This window comes from Haliotis rubra, unplaced genomic scaffold (assembly GCF_003918875.1).
Source record: "Haliotis rubra isolate DU_JTF1 unplaced genomic scaffold, ASM391887v1 Scf117, whole genome shotgun sequence".
NCBI lineage: Eukaryota > Metazoa > Mollusca > Gastropoda > Lepetellida > Haliotidae > Haliotis > Haliotis rubra.
Window position 1 is genome coordinate 174504 of NW_025765081.1, and position 27192 is coordinate 201695.

The window sequence follows — 27192 nt, forward strand, 5'->3', positions numbered from 1 at the left end:
ATAAGATTTATAAAAACTGTAATAGCTACTTCTTTCAGTCGTGTCAAAGTTTTATAAAATATAAAGTAAAAATGATAAAGCTAAAGATAGAATGTTGTATGAAAGGGATTGCTGGGTTTAATTTCATATCTTGTCAAGTCAAAAGGATTAGTGTACAAAAACATTTCAATCTCAACGGTCTGTGTCGCATGTTGAACAAATTTCATTTCAAAGATTTGTTGTTTGTTAATAAAGGTCATATTCTGTAGCAAAACCATCTTCAGAAAATCTTTTCCTTTTCGTCTTTTATGTGCTACCTTGCCCTCAGCTTGTGATCAGACACATGGTCACATGTCAGCCCTTCTGTTATCAGTATTACCAGCAGATATGTTTGAAGATTAAACTCTCTTAAACTAAAACTTATAAGAGTTAAGTTCACCTTGAAATGCAATAACAGTAATATTCTTTCAGAACTTTATCTAGTGAGCATTAAACTTGATGTCAACGTGTAACTCGCTATGCTTATGGTGTATTTCTCTACAGTAGCGCTGTCATAAAAGGTTCATTTCTCATTAACAAAAACTAGCTTAAAACGTGGGATAATTTATAGCATCTCACCCTCGTATCATTTGCCATTAGATATATCACCTCTCCTCCATAAAAGTTATAAATTTCCTGGCGAAGGCTAAAATGCTCTCGACTTTTATCGACTGGAGCTAATATATTTCATATCAAAATCCGCTTTGAGGAGATGCTCTATTTATGGTTTATGACAATGAAGTTTTATAGTTACGGGATACCAACATCGGAATTAAGTTCAAATATCGATATTTCCCTGTAAAACGTCTTATCCGAGTTCGACCGACTGAGCGTGGGTATGTGTTTACATTATCAACCACTAGTTTATGTCAACCAATTGGGATACGGATAACGTGATGTGTTCTCGCTGTCAACCATACCTTTGTACTTACGTATTAAAGGGCGATGGGATAGCCTAGTGGTTAAAGCGTTCGCTCGTCACGCCGAAGACCCGGGTTCGATTCCCGACATGGGTGCAATGTGTGAAGCCTATTTCTGGTGTCCCCGCCGTGTTATTGCTGGAATATTGCTAAAAGCGGCGTAAAACTAAACCCACTCACTTACTTATTAGACGGTGTGGATATTTGTTCATTCTATTAACCACACGATTGTGTTAACCAGACATGCTCACAATATCAGTCATAGGTTTGTTCTATCCAGACACGAACAGTGTGGGTATTTGTTCATGCTATCGATCACAGGTTTGTGTTAACCAGACGCGGGCGGTGCGGGTATATGTTCATCAGTCAGTTCTAAGGAGACAAGAACAGTTAGAGTAACTTCCACACTGCTGTCAACAGGAAACACATCCACCTATCAGAACGTTCACATCAAAGACCACCACCACCAGATCAAACAAGACATAATTATCACCTTTCCCGACGCACCATACCGGTATGCAATCCTAACAGCCTCAAAGAAGAAATCCAGCACCTTAAACACACGGTTCTTATCCGCAATGGACATTCCGAAAACACAAAAAAAACTCCAAATTACCAAATCTCGCTTCCAGATCCAAACCAGCCACACCACACATCCTCACCTTCAACCTATGTCAGAATCCCTCCTGTCATCAGATCAGGAAACGTTTAGTGAGTGAGTGAGTTTGATTTACGCCGCTTTTAGCAATATTCCAGCAATATCACAGCGAGGGACACCAGAAATGGGCTTCACACATTGTACCCATGTGGGCAATCGAACCCGGGTCTTCAGCGTGACGAGCCAACGCTTTAACCACTAGGCTACCCCACCGCCCCAGAAAACGCTAAAAAATAATTTAAAATTACCCAGCCAACATCATATCGTTGTGATGTTTACCGCCGACAAAACTCTTACATCATCCACACCAATGGTAATAGGTCCCGTCCAGTCCACGCTAAAACCTAGGGGATAATTGTATGCCATCTCATGCAGTTGCGGAGACAAGCATATTGGGGAGACAGAAGGCCTCTTTTGTAAAAATACTGACATGAAATTAAATGTGCCCTTTATGAACACCTAATGGCAGCGACCTACGATTCTCCATACAATCAACAGTCACACGAAATAGAGGAAACGACAAGAAACTGTTGAAATACAAAGACAGAATTCAGTCATTCAGAGTCCAAGGCATCTAGCGACCCAAAGTGTACTCCACTATGCTTAATCATGCCGTTAAGTGGACATCTTGATTGCCTTCTTGTTCCGGTTACCAGTCAGCCTCTTGTTACTACAAATAGCCAAATCACTACACCATCACTGTACTTAACTGGCTTCACTCCTGTCAGTCTCTCACATTATATTGTTATCTTTGAACATTAAATATATCGGGTGAAAAGATATCAAGATCTCTACTCTCACTCTCTCTCTCTTTCACACACACACACACACACACACACACACACACACACACGCACACGCACGCTCGCACACACATACGCTCACTCACAATTCAAGTATGAGGTATAGCTCTAAAACATCTTCACAAAGAATAATAAAGGTTTGTCATCCATAAAAAATTAAATTAATGTTTTTCCAACTTCCTAATGCCTATAAAAGACTATCAGCCACCCATTTATGTTAGCCAGGTCCGTATTCTCTACAGACAATCCCAGCAATACATGATATTGTGTCGGCTGTAAGGCTGTTACTGTTCTTAGCCATGGTGTGAGTTTGGACAGCTGGAACTCTACTGGAATCCCAGCAGTGACTGAACATGTGTCCGCATTCACACATAGAACACGACTTGGGGAGCTTATCACACAGGAGGGGTCCGGAAATAAATAGCCTCTACAACACAGCACATCCAGCAACATTGTTTATACCCTCAGAAAATGTAAACTGATTTCTTTGAATTAAAACTGTCTGGCTACCAGTTTGGAATTATTTGCCAGCCATCTCTTCATTGAACTCTTTCAACGAACCTTTCATCGAAGAAAACACACACTATAGGCTAACTGTAGAAGTTTTTTCACAGTGTGTGGAATTTAGCGCCGTTAAATTAAGTTGTCATATAGGGTTTAATTAGTTTAATATTATTAGTAGTGGTAGTACCAGTAGTAGCAGAATTAACATTAAAGGTAGTATTGGCACTAGTAGTAGCATAATCCTGCTGTCGATCTTGTTGTGAAGACGATATGTTTGTAGCGGAGGTTTATGGGTTTTTGTATAAAGTTGTCTATTTCATGTATACTCCACATGTATGACACAGGTTTAAAATATGAAAACATTCAGTCTAAAACACTGGCGGGCATTTCAGGTACATTTGTATATACTCTTCATATTCATTCAGGTTGGAGCTACAAAATGCACACCTCGGTTGACGAACAGCTGCTGTGTCATTACAAACGTCACGAATGTAGCATCTTCGTCCAGAAATCTCAGATACAGTTTGATGATGATAATTGTGATTGTAGTGATGATGATGATGATGATGATTGTGATTGTAGTAATGATGATGATGATGATGATTGTGATTGTAGTAATGATGATGATGATGATGGTGGTGATTGATTGGTGATGATGATGATGATGATGATGATAATTGTTGTGATGATGATGATGATGATGATGATTGATTGTGATGATGGTGATGATGATGATGATGGTGGTGATTGTAGTGATGATGATGATGATGATGATGATAATTGTTGATGATGATGATTGAAGTGATGATTATGATGATGGTGGTGGTGATTGTAGTGATGATGATGATGATGATGGTGGTGGTGATTGTAGTGATGATGATGATGATGATGATGATGATGATGATGATGATGATGATGATAATTGCTGTGATGATGATGATTGAAGTGATGATTATGATGATGGTGGTGGTGATTGTAGTGATGATGATGATGATGATGATGATGATGATGATGATTGAAATGATGATTATGATGATTGAAGTGATAATTATGATGGTGGTGGTGATTGTAGTAGTGAAGATGGTGATTGTTGTGATGATGATGATGATGATGATGTGTTGCTAGTGGTGAGGATGGTAGTAATCATGCCCCTCAGAAACCCCTGTCGATGTGTATTGATGCTAATGGCGGTACTCGTGTTGACACCGACATCCTCTGAGCCTCGCGATGACAGTGGTAATGACGCTGCTTACGAATCTAATGACGGTGAAAGTGACATTGACAACATCGAACACCAACTCCAAATGGAAAATACGACGCACTGCTACAAAGACAGGGCTGTGTCCATAGCCAAACAATGAACATTTCATTCCAATCTTCATGGGATATAAAAGCCTCATTCTGATTTGTAGACTGTCATGAATCTGGCTTTCAATGGACGGAGATCACCCCAGCGAAAACGGTCAACACGATCTGGGTCACCGCGACCCAGCCCGGGGTCTTCAAATGCCGTATTGAATCGAATCGATACGCGGCCGTATAAAAGCAAATAGACGGCGTCCAATAACGCACGGGGCTGTCTTATCAAAGGAGAACGAGTGGCAATTTATGAGATTTTGATTTTTGTTGAAAATATTTACGATAACTAGCAGTAAATCCCACTTGTAGACGGAACGCCGCGAGCCAGAAGCCGCGCAGAACAAGGACCCTCCTGGGACTGAAGTTCCATGTATATAGAATGGTTTCCTCATTGAAGTGTTGATACTGAACTCCAAAAAATGGTCTTTAAGTATGAAAAGGCTTGAAGCTTGAAAGTGTTTCTTCCGCTGAACAGTGTGTTTGATGTTAACTGTATTTTCTTTGTAAGAAAACTTGCTTACATTATTATGTGAAAAACCTTTGATTGAGAGTATACCAAAAGAATAAATAAACTTTATCGCCACGTCGATCAACCTGATAGGAAAGATGGACAGAGTTGTGTCCCGTGGGAGTGACAGAGATTTATATGTGCGATCATCGGTTCGAATCCCATGTGACCCTGATGATGTTTCTTATTCTGCCGGGGCGGTGGGGTAGCTTAGTGGTTAAAGCGTTGGCTCGTCACGCCGAAGACGCGGGTTCGAATCCCCACATGGGTACAATGTGTGAAGCCCATTTCTGGTGTCCCCGCCGTGATGTTGCTGGAATATTGCTAAAAGCGGCGTAAAACCAAACTCAGTCAGTCAGTCTTATTCTGCCACCGCCATATCCCTCAACGTTGGCTCTACCGATTAATAGCCTCCCACATTACACTGAAGGAATCTCACTCACTCACTCACATACCTAGGGGATTCGTGGGGAGAATATGAACTACCATCCCGCTGGTATTTTAAGAGGATCGGATAGTATCGATGTATGACCAAGTTGATTCCACCATCATTATTGGAACCGGATCAATGTTCCTAACATCAACCACTGGTTTGGCGCCTTTTGAATATTTATAGGTTGTCGCTCAGAAAGATTACACGAAACACCAAACATGCAGTTTTCTAATTATTTACATTCTATTGTCTGGTTTGGGATGCCGGGGAAAAAAGAGGCCTAAAATGCACCCTTGATACTGTGTGATTCTGTTCGCCAGACATTTATATTCCGAGGATTTTCGAGCCATGTCGGACTTGGCAACTTCTGGATAGTACGTGACAATTATTCTAATTTCAGCGTAAACCTTCCCCCGTTCCTCGAAGGAATATGTATGCTACGATTGTCAGACTGCATGAGACTATGCTAAAGCGCTGGGAGAGCGTTGTGGAAAGGGGCCCGTATTGGGTTCCTTTCGAGTCGGTAATTTCCGGCAAGACCCGAGAATCTTCGGCATGAAATAGACACATTTACCCCAAAGAGATTTTCAAGCGGGACTACCTGATAGACAGTCTGGACAACCGTTAAACTACAGGGACAAGAACTGATGGAATAACACGTTCACAGAAACAGCGCGCGTACCTACAGGATTGCATCGTCCAAGTCCGTGATTCTGTCGGATACTATCGAACACTGACAGGTCGCATTTAATTCTGTTTTAGGTTAAACACAACAAGCTGTATTTGGTCAAAACACTTTCAGGGTCATGTTTTAATTATATTTTATAATTTCCAAATACCAAGTTGGCATATCAGGGTATATAAGTTGGAATTTCAACATACTAAGTTGTAAGATGAAATTGCAAGGTATGTAAGATGAAATTATATGTTTATGCAATAAAATAATAAAACAAATACATTCCGAAGTAGGTGTTTAGTTATCATGAAATTTCAAGTTGGTCTTCAAATTTGAAAATAAAGATGGCACCTAAAAGCTTCCGCACAAATGCCAGCCAAGAGGCAGTAGTTTCTGTTCAGTGTTAACGTCATCAACAGACAGATAAAGGTGGGGTGAGACTCAACGTCTGTCTGTATCAGTGGCTGGGTATTAGAGTGAGTTAGTACGCCTTTAAGCAAGTTTAGCAATATTCCAGCAATATCGTGGAAAGGGACACCGAAAAACTCTCCACACATTGTAACTATGTATGGAATGGAACCTGGGTGTTGGGCGTGACGAGCGAACGCTTTAACCACTAGGCTACCCGACAGATACAAATGTGTTCACGGTGCATTTAATTGGGATCCGTACATGATTTCAATGACCGAGTGAGTCGAGATTTACGCTGCTTTTAGCAATATTGCAGCAATATCACGATGGGAGACACCAGAAATGGGCTTCACACACTGCACCCATGCAAGAATCGAAACCGGCCTTCGGCGTGACGAACGAACGCTTTAACCATAAGGCTACCCCACCGACTATAAAATGGATTTGGATGAATATGTGGGGTTTGCAGACAGAATAAATAAAGAATAAACAGAATAAACTAGTCTACCCATCCTGTTATCCCATTTGTCTTCGAACTTGACAACATTTACAAATATTTAACGTCAGCTATTCTGCACAGAAGGTTCCTTTCTGGGGGGTCTCTCGGTAAACGAATCCTTTAAACCAAATGACTTTCGTTGGATCAAATACAATTTTTCGTGTATTTTCTCGAGCACCACTCTCGGTGCTAAGCCTCCATTTTGTACCTTGCTTTAAAGGTCACGCATCCACATGGAGTTTAATTTAGAGTTGGATTTGAATTGAAATTAAATTTGAAGGGACCTTAGCCAAATCTAGTAGCGTCTGCTCTCAGTCAAAGCAATTTCCTCCCGAAAACATCAATATTGTCGTGGACGTCAAGTTCGTTTCACTTAGATATCGATCTGTAAATTTCAACAATTGCATTATTGCTTGTTTGAACATCAAATTGTAAAATAATGTCCAATAATTTTCCTAGAAAACACCCCAACCGAAGTCGTTGATGCTTCTAAAAAAATAATAATAGTCTTGTAATGATTTAATGTGAAATGTTTGTTGTATTACGCATAACTCAGCAATATTCCTGCTGAATGACGTGCAAGTAGTCGAATCTGGACCAGAATATCGAGTGATTGACATTATGAACTACGATCTATTCCTCGTAAGAGGCGACTAACGGGATCGGGTGGTCAGACTCGCTGACTTGGTTGACACATGTCATCGGTTCCCAATTGCGTAGATCGATGCTCATTGCTGCTGATCACTGGATTGTCTGGTCCAGACTCGATTATTTACAGACCGCCGCCATATAGCTGGAATATTGCTGAGTGCGGCGTAAAAATAAACTCATTCACTCACTCCTATGGGAAACCGCCTACATGTTTCAACCAAGTCAGCGAGTCAGACCACCCGATCCCGTTACTCGCGTCCCCTCAGCATGGGTTGCTGCAGGTTTATTCTAACCCGGATCTTCTCGGATCTGATGTGAAATGGAAAGCTTAAACTAGCCTGTCATGTATTTCAGATGAAACAAAACAGTTTGATAGGGATTTCCGTGTCTGTGCCTGGTTAATAACAACTCATGATCTCACGGCATCAATTACAAGCGTCCCGATTTAAAGTGGTTTAAATCAAAATGCAAGGCTGTTCCACCTCTGCATATAAACAGTCTGCAAATGGCTACTTTAAAACAAAATATTTATCCAGTTTGGGTTTATGAGAAAGAGTTTCTATGCTCTCAAATGTACAGAACATATTAAAATGATTTGATTGGAAGAATGCTATTGAGTTTTGTGAATATATTCACTATTGGGGACTTGCTTTCATTCAAGATAACGAGAATCACATTTATATATACATATACATTCAAACATCAGTAAAATCGAATATAACTGAATATATTGGATCTGTTTAAGTGTACTTACAGGACAATAACATTTTTCAATTTTATCGTGTTATTGGGAGCGAATTATCTGAGTTTATTTTTAGGCCGCTTTTAGCAATATTCCAGCAATATCACGGCGGGGGCACCAGAAATGGGCTTCACACATTGTACCCATGTGGGGAATCGAACCCGGGCCTACGGCGTGACGAGCGAACGCTTTAACCACTAGGCTACCCCACCGCCCCGTGTTATGGAGAAGTGGTGTACGTTGAGCAACAATGTTTCAACTGTTATACATTGTACCTGTATGTACCATGATATTATTATATGAGTATTTATGTAGCGCTATAGTCCATGCCATCTACATGCATGCTCAAAGCGCTTTCTTTTTCCCTCGATCATGGGATGTAAATCTCAACGGCACATCGTATTGTTCAATCCCAACTCCCTGGGGATCAGACACTAATCGCACCAAGCACAGTCAAATTGTAGCGCAAATAGGGTTGCACAACAAAGAGAAAATGACCAGTCTTCTAATATGCGAGTGAAGCTAGCAAAGGTTGGCAACGTGCTTCCCTCGCTTCGGTTCGAAAAATATTTTTAATATCAAAATAACATATCGCCATCATCAAAGATAGACACCCATTTCCTCATAGAGTTGTGCTCTCAGATTTCCAACCTCATATTTAATGATTACTCACGTATAATATATTTAATTCAACATTTTAAGCGAAACTTGTGGCATGTCAAATCGTTCTTTGCCTCCATTACTCCTGCCAGCTTCCGGTTCATCCTCAAATTAGCCAACTATTACAACTGTCAACAGCTGTGACAGCCAGGCATGGGTGCACTCTTGGTTCGGTCTAGTAAAGTAATATTTGGCGGTCGCGTAATTTGGAACCAGAACTGGTTCTTGAATATACGCTTGTCACCGGAAATCTGGTACAGGAGGTAAGCTGGGCCCCGTCTCGCATATCGCAAGTTGACGCGCGCACAAAAGGGAGCCGGAACCAGCTTGGTTCCGGAAGTACCACCTCGCGAGACTTACAGACCCTATACGGTTTGGACGTGCAATAGCAGCAATGCATGCACATAAAACGCACGCCTTGGCAATTTCTTTAACGAGGCCCATATGCACATGAGGCCCTTATGCACATGATCGACATAAGCCACACCATGCCTTGACAAATTTTCAGTGAGATTTGCGCAAGATCATCATGACCAAACTCTTGACCACAGGCGCGACTTTGAAGCCTTGTGATATCATTTTGCGGACCGCTTACATGTACTCCACATACTGATTTCAACGGCCTACTCGAAGTATTATTAACAAAACTCAATTGTGTCACATAAATACGAAAAAAGTTATAAATGGATAAATGCATGTCTCGCCTAGACTCTGAGCGCCATGGCAACGAAACAACTTTTCATGAAAGCTAAACGATTATTGATATTGCATCGTGACAACGAGGAAACCTGAGTATCACTCTGGATACAGTTAAGGCGCCTAGCAACAACCGCAGCAGTCAGTGCTACCCTCAACTCACCCTCTGATCGGTACAAAACCAGTTCGTAAATTTTATGAAAGACATTGATTACGCACAAAGGGTGTCCTACAGGTGAAAACTAGATTAATTACTTGTCGCTCGAACGTAAATCCTTTCACCAGGCTTTCGAAAATAATGAGAAAATGATAAATAGTTTGACTAGTCACATCAATTCTGCTTCTGCTTTCTACCACGGTGAAGTCTAATGTAACCAGGTTCTCACCAATGGTGTACAATCGATGTAACTGTTACACCTATATACCTAAATTTGATTCTGTGCTGTTAGCTGACCTGATTGTGTGTAAGTAATCTGGTTAAACACCATTTTTAGCAATAATCATCCCCATCGCATCCTGCAACCTTGGTGGGGGTTTGTTTGTTTGTTTGTTTGTTTGTTTGTTTGTTTGTTTGTTAACGCCGCACTCAGCAATATTCCAGCTACATGGTGAAGTTTTGTGAATAATCGAGTCTGGATCAGACACTCCAGTGATCAACATCATGAGCATGTATCAGTTGGGATACGTTGACATGTGTCAACCAAGTCCGCGAGCCTGACCACCCGATCCCGTTGTCGCCTCTTACGACGAGAATGGGTTGCTGAAGAACAATTCTAACCCGGATGTTCACTGTCCTTGTTCCCCGCCGTGATGTTGCTGGAATATTGCTAAAAGCGGCGTAAAACCAAACTCAGTCAGTCAGTCCTTGATGTACGAAGAAGCCCCCAACGAGGGTGTTACGCTAAGTCAAGGCTTATAAATTTGAGGTGAGGCGAAAGATCTGAACCAAGGAATCCAAGGGGCGTGACTCTACAAAGCGAATTGAATATGAGACTTAAAGAAACTGTGCTTAACAAAACCTAAAACATTTTTACAATGAACACAATACTTGGCGATAATTTAATGTATGGTTGCATACAAAGAGCTGTTTTAGACTTCCTCGTTAAAACTGGAAAGTATGACATAATTTAACTGAACATAAATATAACAGTTTGTTAAGTGTTGGGCGCATATAGGCCTTTTGAAGCCCAAGGTCGCCCTAAAACTAGTGTTGGGAATTGGTTAAAATCTCATAATTGATGATTGGTTCATTACAACCGATCAATCATCGAAAATAATTGGTTAGCGTCATTTATGAAATGTGTTAATGCACAAGAAAATAAGGAAAAAAACACGTTGTTCTTTGTTGTTGTTTTTCACATCTTTAAAGGGTGACTTGTATGGAGGAACATAAATTTCTTAGAGTCTTTAAGATAAATTCAATCATGACTTGGAACGAGCTTGTAGTGCTTATGAAATGTAACAGACAAAACCAACCTAGTGAAAAATACTGTTAATGAAAACAAGTGTTCTAGAATTGTTTGTGTTCAATTACGGGAAAACATGATCGATTGCTTGGTCGTTTAGTCACTGCGACCAATCTTCGATTATTTCAATTAATCGGACCACCACTACCTAAAACCTTACCTACCTACCTACCTACCTACCTCGAATATAAGCAACAAAACCCTTTTTCACACCCATAAGCAATCTCTGCCGAAAGCAGATTTAATAGTACAATTCCGACTATATCATGAGCATGTGTTTATGAACCACTATAAACGAAGTGATGACACCGGGTGTCCGTGAAACGGTGAGCATATCCTGCCGAACCGGTGGCAGGAAAGTCTCAGTGTTGCTGCTGATAGAGAGGGGGCGGTTTGGTGGCACTTAGAGCGATGTATAAACAAAGGCTTGTAATCGGTGTGGCATAGGGATTCGAACCCATGATCAGCAAAACCCTGGTAACTGTGGGGCGCTCTGAAAGTTTCCCTACCCCAAATATCATTCTGTCTTTGCCGTGGTAGTGTTGACAAGAAGGGATGAGTCTCGGAGTAAGTATTATATTAGTCTGTCATACAGACCCTGAAGCAAATATATCCAAGAACTCCGACGCAAGTCTAGAAAATGTGGCATTTCCACAGCTTCGGAAAATGAAGAAAGTCTCAGGGCGGGAAAATAAACTTGTATTTGACGCTCGGAATCGAACCAGGACTTTTCGTGTGACGAACAAACTCTTGAACCTCTGAGCTACCCTACCGACTGGACTGAATCATTCATCACGGCGATTATGGGAAATAAACTTGCATTCGATTACGCCCGCTCTACGAATATATGCAATTATATACATATTGTGTTTTCACGTCAACAGTATCGAGTAACATAACAGTACATGACTGCCATTCAGTTCGAACCATGTACACGATAATTCCAAGCCGCTATTGGTGTTGATATCAAATTCTAACGGTAAACGTTCAATCGACAACAAATAAAATGTCCCCTGAAAACAAATCAGATACCTGCCCAGATTATAAATCGATAAATCGTGACACGTGTTTCATGTTGATGAAATCCGTCTCACTCGAACCTTGTTCATTTCACAAACCGGCTATAATCTCACCTTCATCACTTCGGCCACGCCCACCCATCCACGCCACCCCCGGGATGTAGCTCCATAGGCTGCTGACGATATTCATCTTAATCCTTGAACTAAATGCCCGTGAGTGATATCTAGGTGATATCGAATATTAGGGTACGTAGATATATCCGGAACTGATCACCATATCTTGAAGATCTTCAAGTGAGGTGAGGTGAAATTGGGTTTAACGTCGTGCTTGAGAATTTGAACATCTTCAAGCACAATATTATCATGTGATCATCGACCATCTTCTCTTGTCAAGGATATTCCAGAAACATTACATGCGCCTCTTTAACGCTACGACCCGTATGTTAACCACTGCAGCTGTAACAGCTGTCTCGCACACAGCAGATCAATAATGTTGACAACAATCGCAATTAACCACAACCACTTTCTATTTTCAACGAGACGAGGATAAAGTGCCACGTACCCCGATACAGTGTAAACGAATGAAGTTTTTTAATTAATATTTCAAAATGAATTCTGGTGTTTAGAAAGGGTTAATGTCCCAATGTGCACTGTCAGTGAAGCGAGTCAGAATATCGATTTCCTGGCCCATAGATATAGCATAACTTAGTGAAAAACAAATCGATACAATCGGAATAATAGCGTTATCGATTTTTGTGTTAGACAATGTGTTTCAATGAATGAGGGGTTTGGGAATAATGATAAACGCAATTAACGAAAAGGCAGCCAGGACTATAAATTAAATGTTTTATAAAACCTACGGCAAGTTCTTTGGACCGTGAAATGTTCAAAATTGAGTTTAAAAACACCTCAAATATCATACCAGCCTCAAAAAAGAAAGAAAGTCAAAACCGTGAAGTGTTGCGGTTCGTAAAAGTGTTTTAACACCTGGGGTTCGAATCTACGAGCAGCGGATCCTGACACGTGTAAGGGAGGCAAGGCGCAAAGAATTGCTATGCACCACACCACATTCTACATCAACGATTAAACGTAAACACTGTCTTAACTTAGACTATGAACCCGAAATATTAGTCTGGATGTACTAGACGTGACGTATAGAGTCTAATTTGAAGTCAATTCACGTCACATTGCGTCAAATATGTCGGCATCATAGGTCAGGGATCTCCCAAATTAGATCCGAACTGGCCTTTTTTTTAACAGTAGCTGTTGATCTCTACTCGATAATATCATTAACTTGGTCCCTAATCTTATCACTTTTATTTACTTAACTGCTCGTTGTTTGCCAACGGACAAGACAACCGAGGCACGGTAAGACATTAATCAGGTCCTTGGCGGCGATGTTCGTGTATTTGGGTCAAGCTAATGAATCAGATGTCTACATCAATATGTCGACTTTCTGGCACAATGCTGAATAACGCCCATAGCGGAAGCGACTCATCAAATCCCATAGACATTGGCGGCTTAGTGGCAACAGTCATTTCTCCAATCAGTGAGTTCCTTCATGTACCGTTGTTTCGGTTTTTTTATTTTCGCTTTGTGGAGATTGTTGATCAGCCTTACTGTGAACAGCAGTCAGACATTATTTCAAACATTCAGTAAAATGTGAAACAGAGGTATACCGTCAGTAAAATGTGAAACGAGGCAATCACGTTCAATAAAGGCAAAATAATTCCGCCATCATCAGCAAGACTATTCTGTACCTTCAGTAAAACACAGCTTCAGCAAAATGTGAAACACAGTTGCTACCTTCAGCAAAATGTGAAACATAACTGCTACCTTCAGCAAAATGTGAAACACAGCTGCCACCTTCAGTAAAATGTGAAACACAGCTGCTACCTTCAGTAAAATGTGAAACACAGCTGCTACCTTCAGCAAAATGTGAACCAGCTGCTACCCTCAGCAAAATGTGAAACACAGCTGCTACTTTCAGAAAAATGTGAAACACAGCTGCTACCTTCAGTAAAATGTGAAACACAGCTGCTACCTTCAGTAAAATGTGAAACACAGCTGCTACCTTCAGTAAAATGTGAAACACAGCTGCTACCTTCTGTAAAATGTGAAACACAGCTGCTACCTTCTGTAAAATGTGAAACACAGCTGCTACCTTCTGTAAAATGTGAAACACAGCTGCTACCTTCAGTAAAATGTGAAACACAGCTGCTACCTTCAGCAAAATGTGAAACAGCTGCTACCCTCAGCAAAATGTGAAACATAGCTGCTACTTTCAGCAAAATGTGAAACACAGCTGCTACCTTCAGTAAAATGTGAAACACAGCTGCTACCTTCAGTAAAATGTGAAACACAGCTGCTACCTTCTGTAAAATGTGAAACACAGCTGCTACCTTCGGTAAAATGTGAAACAGCTGCTACCTTCTGTAAAATGTGAAACACAGCTGCTACCTTCAGTAAAATGTGAAACACAGCTGCTACTTTCAATAAGTATGTAAGTGTATACATTTCTTGGTACCTCATACCGTGATCTTGTAGCAATATTGCTGATAGTGCGTAAAACTATACTCATTCGTAGGCGCGTATAGAAGTTTAGTAGGTTTTAATGGTAAATCCGCTTTGGGGCACTGGGCGAATACGTATCCTCGCTGTAAGTAACACACACCTCGGCAAACCCAACGTCGTGTACCCATGAGGTTTGGGGTTAGAATTGATCTTCAGCAACCCAGTCTTGTCATAAGAGGCGACTCGCTGACTTGTTTGACACATGTCATCGTATCCCAACTGCGTAGATCGATGTTCATATAATTGATCACTGGATTGTTTGGTTCAGACTCGATTATTTACCGTCCGCCGCCATATAGCTGGAATATTGCTGAGTGTGGCGTAAATACATCGTCCCGTATTGACTGAGATAATTTAACGATCTAAGATCCACCGTCTACCGTCTTATTAATCAAATCACTGAATCAAAGCCATAATTTCACAGGTTGTTTGAATCACCCAGGTTTCCGAACAGTTATTAAAAATATACCGCCGTGGGACGCCATTGCAACTGCTCAGTGGGAATTCTATATTGACTTACATTCATCTGTGTACAGGTATTGACGAGGTATATATTATGCAGGAGTGTGACAGTCGTTGTTATTCTTGTTGAAGGGAACTTGACGGAGTATTCTTTTTCCAAACAATGAAGATTATTCTTTCTAAATTGAACAATCTTTTGAGAGTTTGAATTTCACATATTACTTTTTCTTTGTTATAGTCGATCGACTGCGTTGCCATAACTACAGAATAACATATGTGAAAAAAATCAGAATGATCAATGTAACAAAAGAAGAACTGTTTTATTGGTAAAATGATAAAACACCCCTCGAAGCCTACATTCTCAGCAACCCGCCATGGGCATGTTGTGGTAACAGTGTTGTTTGAGTGTACTTAATGACACATCTTTTGAGGGAAATTGTAAAGGTAGAAATAAATGAAACAATAATACTGCAAAATTAAAGACAGTATATACTGCAATGTAGATTTGGCTAGATATATAGCGTTTGTCAGAACAGCGCGAATTGGCGATCAGTGGTTTACTTTGACCACTGGACTGGAAAATCCTGAAATACACTGTTGAACATATCATTGCCCAGATCAGATCACAGTTGGTGATGACGTCATAGTGACGACCTGATAGTGACGATGTGATGGTGACGACCTGAAAGTGACGACGTGATAGTGACGACCTGATGGTGACGACGTGATAGTGACGACGTGATAGTGACGATGTGATAGTGATGACGTGACAACCTGATAGTGACGACGTGATGATGACCTGACCACCTGATAGTGGACGACCTGATAGTGATAACGGATAGTGACGTGATAGTGACGACGTGATGACGTTAGTGACGTGATAGTGACGACCTGATAGTGACGACGTAGTGATGATAGTGATGACGTGATAGTGACAACCTGATAGTGACGACCTGATAGTGACCACCTGATAGTGGACGACCTGATAATGATGACGTGATAGTGACGACCTGATAGTGATGACGTGATAGTGACGACCTGATAGTGACGACGTGATAGTGACGACCTGATAGTGACGACGTGATAGTGACGACCTGATAGTGATGACGTGATAGTGACGACCTGATAGTGACGACGTGATAGTGATGACGTGATAGTGACGACCTGATAGTGACGACGTGATAGTGGACGACGTGATAGTGATGACGTGATAGTGACGACCTGATAGTGATGACGTGATAGTGACGACCTGATAGTGACGACCTGATAGTGGACGACCTGATAGTGATGACGTGATAGTGACGACCTGATAGTGATGACGTGATAGTGACGACCTGATAGTGATGACGTGATAGTGACGACCTGATAGTGACGACCTGATAGTGACGATGACGTGATAGTGACGACCTGATAGTGACGACCTGATAGTGACGACGTGATAGTGACGACGACCTGATAGTGATGATAGTGATGACCTGATAGTGATGACCTGATAGTGATGACGTGATAGTGACAACCTGATAGTGACGACGTGATAGTGACGACCTGATAGTGATGACGTGATAGTGACAAGCAGATAGTGACGATCTGATAGTGACGACCTGATAGTGATGACGTGATAGTGACAACCTGATAGTGACGACCTGATAGTGACAACCTGATAGTGATAAACTGATAGTGACGACCTGATAGTGACAAACTGATAGTGACGACCTGATAGTGACCAACTTATATGACAACCTGATAGTGACAACCAGATATTAATAACCTGATAGTGACAAACTGATACTAACAACCTGAAGGTGATAAACAGACATCGATAACCTGATAGTGATAAACTGATACTAACAACCTGATAGTGATAAACTGATATTAATAACCAGATAGTGATAAACTGATATTAACAACCTGATAGTGATCAACTGATACTAACAACCTGATAGTGATAAACTGATATTAACAACCTGAAGGTGATAAACAGACATCGATAACCTGATAGTGATAAACTGATACTAACAACCTGATAGTGATAAACTGATATTAATAACCAGATAGTGATAAACTGATATTAATAACCTGATATTAACAACCTGATAGTGATAAACTGATATTAACAACCTGATAGTGATCAACTGATACTAACAACCTGATAGTGATAAACTGATATTAACAACCTGAAGGTGATAAACAGACATCGATAACCTGATAGTGATAAACTGATACTAACAACCTGATAGTGATAAACTGATATTAATAACCAGATAGTGACAAAGTGATATTAATAACCAGATAGTGACAAAGTGATATTAATAACCAGATAGTGACAAAGTGATATTAATAACCAGATATTGACAAAGTGATATTAATAACCTGATAGTGATAAACTGATATTAATAACCTGATATTAACAACCTGATAGTGATAAACTGATATTAATAACCTGATAGTGATAAACTGATATTAATAACCTGATATTAACAACCTGATAGTGATAAACTGATATTAACAACCTGATAGTGATAAACTGATATTAATAACCTGATAGTGATAAACTGATATTAATAGTTTTAGTTTAGTTTTACGCCGCTTTTAGCAATATTTCAGCAATATCACGACCGGGGACACCAGAAATGGGCTTCACACATTGTGCCCATGTGGGGAATTGAACCCTGGTCTTCGGCGTGACGAGCGAACACTTAACCACTAGGCTACCCCACCGCCCCACTGATATTAATAACCTGATAGTGATAACTGATATTAATAACCTGATAGTGATAAACTGATATTAATAACCTGATAGTGATAAACTGATATTAATAACCTGATAGTGATAAACTGATACTAACAACCTGACAGTGTTAACCTGATAGTGATAAACTGATATTTATAACCTGATAGTGATAAACTGATATTAATAACCAGATAGTGACTAACTGATATTAATAACCAGATAGTGATGAACTGATATCAATAACCTGAGAGTGATAAACTGATATTAATAACCTGATATTGATAAACTGATACTAACAACCTGATAGTGATAAACTGATATTAACAACCTGAAGGTGATAAACGGACATCGATAACCTGACGGTGATAAACTGATACTAACAACCTGATAGTGATAAACTGATATTAATAACCAGATAGTGACAAAGTGATATTAACAACCTGATATTAACAACCTGATAGTGATAAACTGATATTAACAACCTGATAGTGATCAACTGATACTAACAACCTGATAGTGATAAACTGATATTAACAACCTGAAGGTGATAAACGGACATCGATAACCTGATAGTGATAAACTGATACTAACAACCTGATAGTAATAAACTGATATTAATAACCAGATAGTGACAAAGTGATATTGATAAACCAGATAGTGACAAAGTGATATTAATAACCAGATAGTGACAAAGTGATATTAATATCAGATATTGACAAAGTGATATTAATAACCTGATAGTGATAAACTGATATTAATAACCTGATATTAACAACCTGATAGTGATAAACTGATATTAATAACCTGATAGTGATAAACTGATATTAATAACCTGATATTAACAACCTGATAGTGATAAACTGATATTAACAACCTGATAGTGATAAACTGATATTAATAACCTGATAGTGATAAACTGATATTAATAGTTTTAGTTTAGTTTTACGCCGCTTTTAGCAATATTTCAGCAATATCACGACCGGGGACACCAGAAATGGGCTTCACATATTGTGCCCATGTGGGGAATTGAACCCTGGTCTTCGGCGTGACGAGCGAGACAACTTAACCACTAGGCTACCCACCGCCCCACTGATATTAATAACCTGATAGTGATAAACTGATATTAATAACCTGATAGTGATAAACTGATATTAATAACCTGATAGTGATAAACTGATATTAATAACCTGATAGTGATAAACTGATATTAATAACCTGATAGTGATAAACTGATACTAACAACCTGACAGTGTTAACCTGATAGTGATAAACTGATATTAATAACCTGATAGTGATAAACTGATATTAATAACCAGATAGTGACTAACTGATATTAATAACCAGATAGTGATGAACTGATATCAATAACCTGAGAGTGATAAACTGATATTAATAACCTGATATTGATAAACTGATGTTAATAACCAGATAGTGATAAACTGATATTAATAACCAGATAGTGATAAACGGATATTGATAACCTGATAGTGATAAACTGATATTAATAACCTGATATATAGTGACAAACTGAAATCAACAAAATGATAGTAAACCTGATAGTGATAAACTGATATTAATAACCTGATAGTGATAAACTGATATTAATAACCTGATAGCGATAAATTGATATTAAGAACCTGATAGTGATAAACTGATATTAATAACCTGATAGTGACTAACTGATATTAATAATAACCAGATATTGATGAACTGATATTAATAACCTGATAGTGATAAACTGATATTAATAACCTGATAGTGATAAACTGATATTAATAACCTGATAGTGATAAACTGATATTAATAACCTGATAGTGATAAACTGATATTAATAACCTGATAGTGATAAACTGATATTAATAACCTGATAGTGATAAACTGATATTAATAACCTGATAGTGATAAACTGATATTAATAACCTGATAGTGATAAACTGATATTAATAACCTGATAGTGATAAACTGATAGTGATAAACTGATAGTGATAATGATATGATAATCTGATAGTGACAAACTGATATTAATAACCTGATAGTGATAAACTGATATCAATAACCTGATAGTGACAAACTGATATTAATAACCTGATATATAGTGACAAACTGAAATCAACGACCTGATAGTGATAAACCTGATAGTGATAAACTGTTATTATATAGGTAGTATTTTTCCTGTACCACGATTGGTCAAAATACCGTCACATGATTGACTACAAAACACGAAATTGACTTGAGTTTTCTGATAAATTACGATATTGACTTGGGTTACTAAAAATAGACAAGGAATCCCGTACGAAGGGGCTTCCCCCGCTTTTCAGCCAATCAGATCACTCGGTTAGATGGCACAATGTGTGTATTAAAAGTTTATGTTAAAACCCGTTTCTCTTTCATTATATAATAAAACAATTATAGACTCTTGTAGAGGTCGATATCTGTTTTTATTGACCTGAGAAAAACAATATCGACCTCGCAAGCTCGGTCGATATTGTTTTACTCAGGTCAATAAAAACAGATATCGACCTCGACAAGAGTCTATAATTGTATAATATTAATACCCTGATAGTGATCAAGTGATATTAATAACCTGATAGTGATAAACTGATATTAATAACCTGATAGTGATCAACTGATATTAATAACCTGACAGTGATAAACTGATATCAATAACCTGATAGTGACAAACTGATATTAATAACCTGACAGTGATAAACTGATATTAATAACCAGATAGTGACAACCTGATATTAATAACCAGATAGTGATAACCTGAAAGTGATACTGCAATACTTCATTTGGAACAGTAAACAACAAACATCGGGGCCATGATATATGGACATGATAGATAATGCTTTCGGTCATTCTCAGTTTCAGCTTGTCGCCAGCGCCAAAGCTGAATGCATGTGTATATTTATTAATACCATATGTACAAATAACGTTAAGAACCGATGGGTCCTTTTATTTTCAGTACGGGCGACTTTAGAAGGCGTTGCAGAGTTCCTGCCAGATCCTATGATCCGATTTCTGGGTTTGGCATGGGTTGTTCTACAAAGGCGGTAAACATTTGAGATCTTCATAATGTCGGGATTTCCTCCCTAATCAGTCTGTAACGTTATGATATGACCTAAATACCACTAAACACAACATATACTGAGAGAAACAAATAAAGGAACACAGGACAATTTAAGCGTTCCTTTAATATTTTCCAGTTTTCTTCACCAGCTTTGAATAACGCTGTGGGAGGAAATCTGAGAATAAAAAAAGGAACACTGCCATAAACTGGTGTTCCCTTATTTGTTTCCCTCAGTATATTTCACTCACCTGATAACAGAAATTGCGAAACACATTGTTTTGAAACTAAATAATTCTGTAATAGATCTGTTTTAAGCCTGTCCAATGATTTAGATATACAAAAAATCTTCAAAAACGTGCATGCTAGGAAATTGAACCAAACGTGCGTGATAGACTAGATAAAGCATACCAGGAGGCGGCTCTCTTATTTTATTGTAATTGGAAGGCGTATTAAGAACGAATCTTTGAACCTGCATGAAACTGTCTCTTACATGTTTGAATAATTCTTTATATTACGTCATAAGATATAAGAATTACAAAAATGGATGTCGGAATCACAGGAGATAGATATCCCTCTGACATTTCGCCATCTGTTGTCTCAGATCTTGATGGATCCGCAAACACTTGATTCATGCTTCTTGACCATTTCTTGGAATCAAGTGTTTTATAAATAAATGCTTACTCAAACAGATAATCCCCTTTAAAACACTCATCATTCATGGATCATTTCCAATATGATCGATGAGAATAAATAATAAGATTCCAGAAGGAATGGACTTTGGTCTTAATAGTGTATTGATAGCCACATCGGAAAAATAATGATATAACTGAATGTTTTGAATGGGTTAGTGTCAAAATGGTGAATCTTCAAATAAACATATTTATTTAAGAATAAATATTTATTGAAAATTGGGACAATTCGAATGAAAGCTATGACGTCACAAAGAAATCGCATGAATGTACGAGCTTGAAATAAAGAACTATTCAAAATAATGCACCTGCGAACTAGTTGGAATTGTTTCAAGCACGATTCATGATTTTGTTGATGCAAGGATGTAACGAAAATGTATCCAAGGAGCTGTTTCACATTTGCGAACTCAGGAGGTACGGCGAATTTGTATGCATATATTTTAATTAGCCCAATGTAAAGATACCCCTTGGGTAAGAATACCCAAGGATAAATGAACACAGGATTTATATGTCTACCATTTTGGTGAAACCCACGGGCACGGGCATGGGTACAGCACTGACAAACACAAAAGTAATCCCGGCGACCATGAATACGAACGCAGGATCATAGGTTCTTGGAGCTACACAACTCGGTGCAACGAATGTCGTCTCCTTAATCGACTGGGCCTGTCGTAGCCCTATTTAGATGTGCTTAAGGTTATAATTTACCACGGCTCCGTGACGTTGACCTTTTGGCAATCATCGTATGTCGTTATCCATGATCAAACACTCTCGATACAGGCAACGGGGAGCTGTTGGTCATGCTGTCGAGGAGCTTTAATTTGCTGTGCTGAGTTGCCTCCTCAGTCTGGTTCAGGATCCGATGCTCTTGGGTCCAAATTCCAAATATGCACTGATTCGACGCTTGGTTTGTCAGAACGTCTCCCATCATGTTGGATTTCACCTACAATCTTTGACACACTGACCTTCCCTTTAAAATAATTTATTCTGGGTTGTCTCCCTTTGCTTTTCAGGATCTACTACTTAATTAATTCGAATAACGTATTCATTTTGATAATGATTGTTTTGTCAACTGTTTGTTGTAAGGTTTCCATTGTAAAATATGATCTGATATATACATCTAAAACTGGTTAAAGAACCCTCCGATTCTTTCATATCACTATCGTTAATCTGTTATCGCAAGACAAATTACTATAGTAACATCTCCAAATGAAACTGACGAGCAAAAAGAAAGTACACAGGTGTAATTGTTGTTGCAATCCCGAATATGCGTTCTAACTAATACAATTATTGAAAAACATTGATTGTATAGAACGCAACCATCATGTTTCATTTGCCAAGATGCAACCAAAAACATTTGTACGTGTTTTGCACGAATTTTTGCAAAATTGTGATTATTGTCCCATGCACCAGCACTTTTCTGACAGAGAGTATAAAACCTGTTTGTCGTGAAGACTGAACAACCACTTGACAGAAATCTCACGAGAAAATGCCAAGATTGACGTCGGCGCAACGAGAACGGGCCAAAGGAATGACACAAATGGGTGCTTTCAACAGCGATATTGCAAGGACATTGGGTTGCACAAGACAAACCATAATTCGGCTGTTTAACCGTTTCAGTACGACAGGCCAGACATGTGATCGACCCAGAAGTGGACGTTCCAGAGTCACAACACCCCAAGAGGATCGCTATCTGCGGGTTATTCACCTACGCAACTGGATGTTGACGGTGACGTCATCAGCAGCCACATCATTGGGTCATCGCTTAAGCCGATTCACAGCGACAAGACGACTTCGTCCTGCTGGCATGTATGGGCCTACCGACCGCTGCGTGGAATGGCCTTGACCTTCCAGCATCGTAGGAACCGTCTGCAGTGGTCATCACTACATCGCTGTTTATTGTTACAATGTCATTTTGCTGATAGAACACGTGTATAGCAGTGTGCTTCAACATACATTTTCCATTTCATCAAAAGGTTTTGTTATTTTTATCTTATTGGAAGAAACACAACCTGTGTACTTTCTTTTGCGCATCAGTTTAGGTTGTCCATAACATATTGTTATTTTGACATTTTGCCAAATTTCACCCTGATATCCTGCCAGTAAATGCTAAGAAACAAATATTATTCAGTGTGACATCAACAGTAACATAACCTTTGCCTGTGGGCCGTGGGCCACGAGTGTGGCTCAGTCCAAAACCCGTGTGTCTCATGCAAAGGTTCACAATGACAGTTCGTGCCAACACTGCTGTCTGGGTGGGCTCTATCACGATGACCGCTGGGACAAAACATACATAATTCATATCCTCCAAGATCAAAGATACCTTCCATCACCGTAGGGCATACATGCCCGGATGTAAATGTCGGAAAGGAGAGGTAGATTTACATTTTAGCGACTCAAGTTCAGGAAACTATCAGATATGTGATGACGCACTACAAGGCTCGACACATTGGTGTGTGTGCGTGTGTGCGAAGGGCAGGGTTGGACTTAGGGTTACGGTTGGAGGTTATGGGGATATGTTTTCGGAGGGGGAAGAGTTACTGGAAATAAGCTATGAACAGGGACTTATACATCAGCCACTCCTTATGTGCGTGTTTGCGTGCGTGCGTGCGTGCATACGTACGTACGTTCGTTAATACAACTCCTTAAGGGGATATGTTTTCGGAGGGGGAAGATTTACTGGAAAGAAGCTATGAACAGGAACTGACACATCAGTCACACCTTTTGTATGTTCGTTCGTTCGTTCGTTCGTTCGTTCGTTCGTTCGTTAATGCAACTCCTTAATCCCAGCTACAGCATGATGACTCGTGAACAAAGAGGACTGGACCGGGCAAACCATTTAGGTTTGCAACAAACACCGATCCAGCCAAGTCGCGGACCGGACAACCGGATCCACTCAGCCACTCTTTCAGCCACCAAAGGCTGCCCTGGACCCATGTGAACCCTGAATCCCCGTTAAGGTCCATGTATACAATCACAAAGTTTTCTAAACATTTCAGTAATACCTTGTTCTTTTAGGCAACACACCGAACGCTTTTCAAGCAAAGGATCGCTGATCCTTGAACTAGAAGGGACAACGCGCTACATTGTAAAGGAGAGTAATCACAGCGGTAGGAATTGGGTTTCAGATAGAAATTCAATAACGTAATTTAATTCATCAGCTGTAGCGTTTTTATTGTTCTAGTGTTGTAGTGAGTGATAAAATGGGTTTTAACCAGCATTAGAAGGAAACTTAGGAGGCGTGTATATTGCGTTAAAATCCCAACAGAGAGCAAATGTGTCAAGTATTCGCGGAATATGTCAAATTTATGATCGCAGACAGTTTCCAGAAGGTGATTTGTATGTATGGTTGCTAAGCGATGGGTCAATAGGAAAATTACTATTGATTTTTCGACCACTTTTAGAGATACCCGAAAGGAAGAATGCAATGCATCCTGAATATATCAAACTGCAAACATCTGTTAGTCAAACATGGTGATATACAAGCGTAAGAACAACTACAGTTCTGGTTATTATCCGACAATGTATTTAAGAAAATGACAGTGAATCGCCATGAACAGAAAATGTTCCTACAATGTAGGGGTTCTCATTTAAAATAATTTTAATTCTGTAAAATTAATCAATCAATGTTTCTAATGTAAATACTTTGGCGTTTTATAAAACTACTCCAGACAGAATATTAAAAACAAAATCAACTTGTAATTGTGGGGCAAGTGGGGAAGAGCGGATTCTTCTTTAGCGCTTTTTCCTTCTTATATCGGGGTCCCTTAACTGTCTATTTCTCTCATGAAAATTCATCAGAGTGGATTTTTGTGTTTTCTTGTCCAATGTCATGTTCATCTGCTTCAGTGATCTGACAAATTGGATGTTTTCTTGAGTGGCGCAGGAAATCTTTCATGTTGAAATTGTCGTTACGTAAGTGTAATATAAAACTATACAATAAATTAAAGTTTGACATAAACCCCGAGAACACAAGGGAAATATTTTTATACAAGTGTGACATAAAGCTATGTGATATAAATGTGATATATAACTCGATAACACAAGAATGGTATAAAGTGTCTCTAACAAACGTTTGATATAAAACCTGTGATACAAATGTGACATAAAAGTCGACAACACAAGGGCGGTATAAAGCCTTTCTTACACAAGTTTGATATTAAACCTGTGATATAAATGCGATATTAACTCGCCTATACAAGAATGGTATAAAGGCTCTCTAACACAAGTGTGATATAAAACCATGTTATATAAATTCACCTGCACAAGAATGGTATAAAGTATTTCTAACACAAGTGTGATGTAAACCCCTTTGATATAATTGTGTTATAAAACTCGTTAACACAAGGATGGTACAAAGTCTCTCTAAAACAAGCGTGATATAAAAAGTCTGTAACACACGTGTCACATAAACAAACCGAAACACAAGTGTCAATTAAAAAACGTACTTAAGTGTGATATAAACTCGTCAACACAAGTGTGACACGTTGTTTGGATGGTTTCAACTTACGAGCCAACTTAGGTTCTTTGAGAATGTCAAAGAAATAAACTTCTCATTGCATATCTTGACATGCTTGTTCTGGAGCCAGTGAATGCACTGAGTACAAAAGAATGTCAGGAATATGCCAAGAGATTCAGATTCAGGGCATGCCGACTTACACGTAGTAATAACACCGCACTAGTCTCCACATTACACTTCAAGCACAAGTTCGCAGTACAGTACTGACAATTGTCTTGGCCCCTCAATATAACACTGGTGACTGTCTTGTCTCCTCAATATAACACTGGTGACTGTCCTGTCTCCTCAATATAACACTGGTGACGGTCTTGGCCCCTCAATATAACACTGGTGACTGTCCTGTCTCCTCAATATAACACTGGTGACTGTCTTGTCTCCTCAATATAACACTGGTGACTGTCTTGTCTCCTCAATATAACACTGGTGACTGTCTTGTCTCCTCAATATAACACTGGTGACTGTCTTGTCTCCTCAATATAACACTGGTGACTGTCTTGGCCCTCAATATAACACTGGTGACTGTCCTGTCTCCTCAATATAACACTGGTGACTGTCTTGTCTCCTCAATATAACACTGGTGACGGTCTTGTCTCCTCAAAATAACACTGGTGACTGTCTTGTCTCCTCAATATAACACTGGTGACTGTCCTGTCTCCTCAATATAACACTGGTGACTGTCTTGTCTCCTCAATATAACACTGGTGACTGTCTTGTCTCCTCAATATAACACTGTTGACTGTCCTGTCTCCTCAATATAACACTGGTGACTGTCTTGGCCCCTCAATATAACACTGGTGACTGTCTTGTCTCCTCAATATAACACTGGTGACTGTCCTGTCTCCTCAATATAACACTGGTGACTGTCCTGTCTCCTCAATACACTGGTGACTGTCCTGTCTCCTCAATATAACACTGGTGACTGTCCTGTCTCCTCAATATAACACTGGTGACTGTCTTGTCTCCTCAATATAACACTGGTGACTGTCCTGTCTCCTCAATATAACACTGGTGACTGTCTTGTCTCCTCAATATAACACTGGTGACTGTCCTGTCTCCTCAATATAACACTGGTGACTGTCTTGGCCCCTCAGTATAACACTAGTGACTGTACTGTCTCCTCAATA

General features: G+C 39.4%; 1 protein-coding gene across 3 annotated transcripts in view; it reads right to left on the reverse strand.

Moving 5' to 3' along the window:
* Positions 1-27192, reverse strand: part of LOC124257184 (Golgi-associated plant pathogenesis-related protein 1-like) — a 158596-nt gene that overhangs the window by 53745 nt on the left and 77659 nt on the right. The window contains exon 1 of one of the 3 annotated variants that reach the window (XM_046691208.1): positions 12138-12452. The exons of the other annotated variants lie outside the window; for them this stretch is intronic. Coding sequence (XP_046547164.1) covers positions 12138-12213 — 76 coding nt within the window. The 5' untranslated portion in view covers positions 12214-12452. Of the gene's footprint in view, positions 1-12137; positions 12453-27192 lie in introns of those variants that run through there. 3 annotated transcript variants of the gene reach the window in all.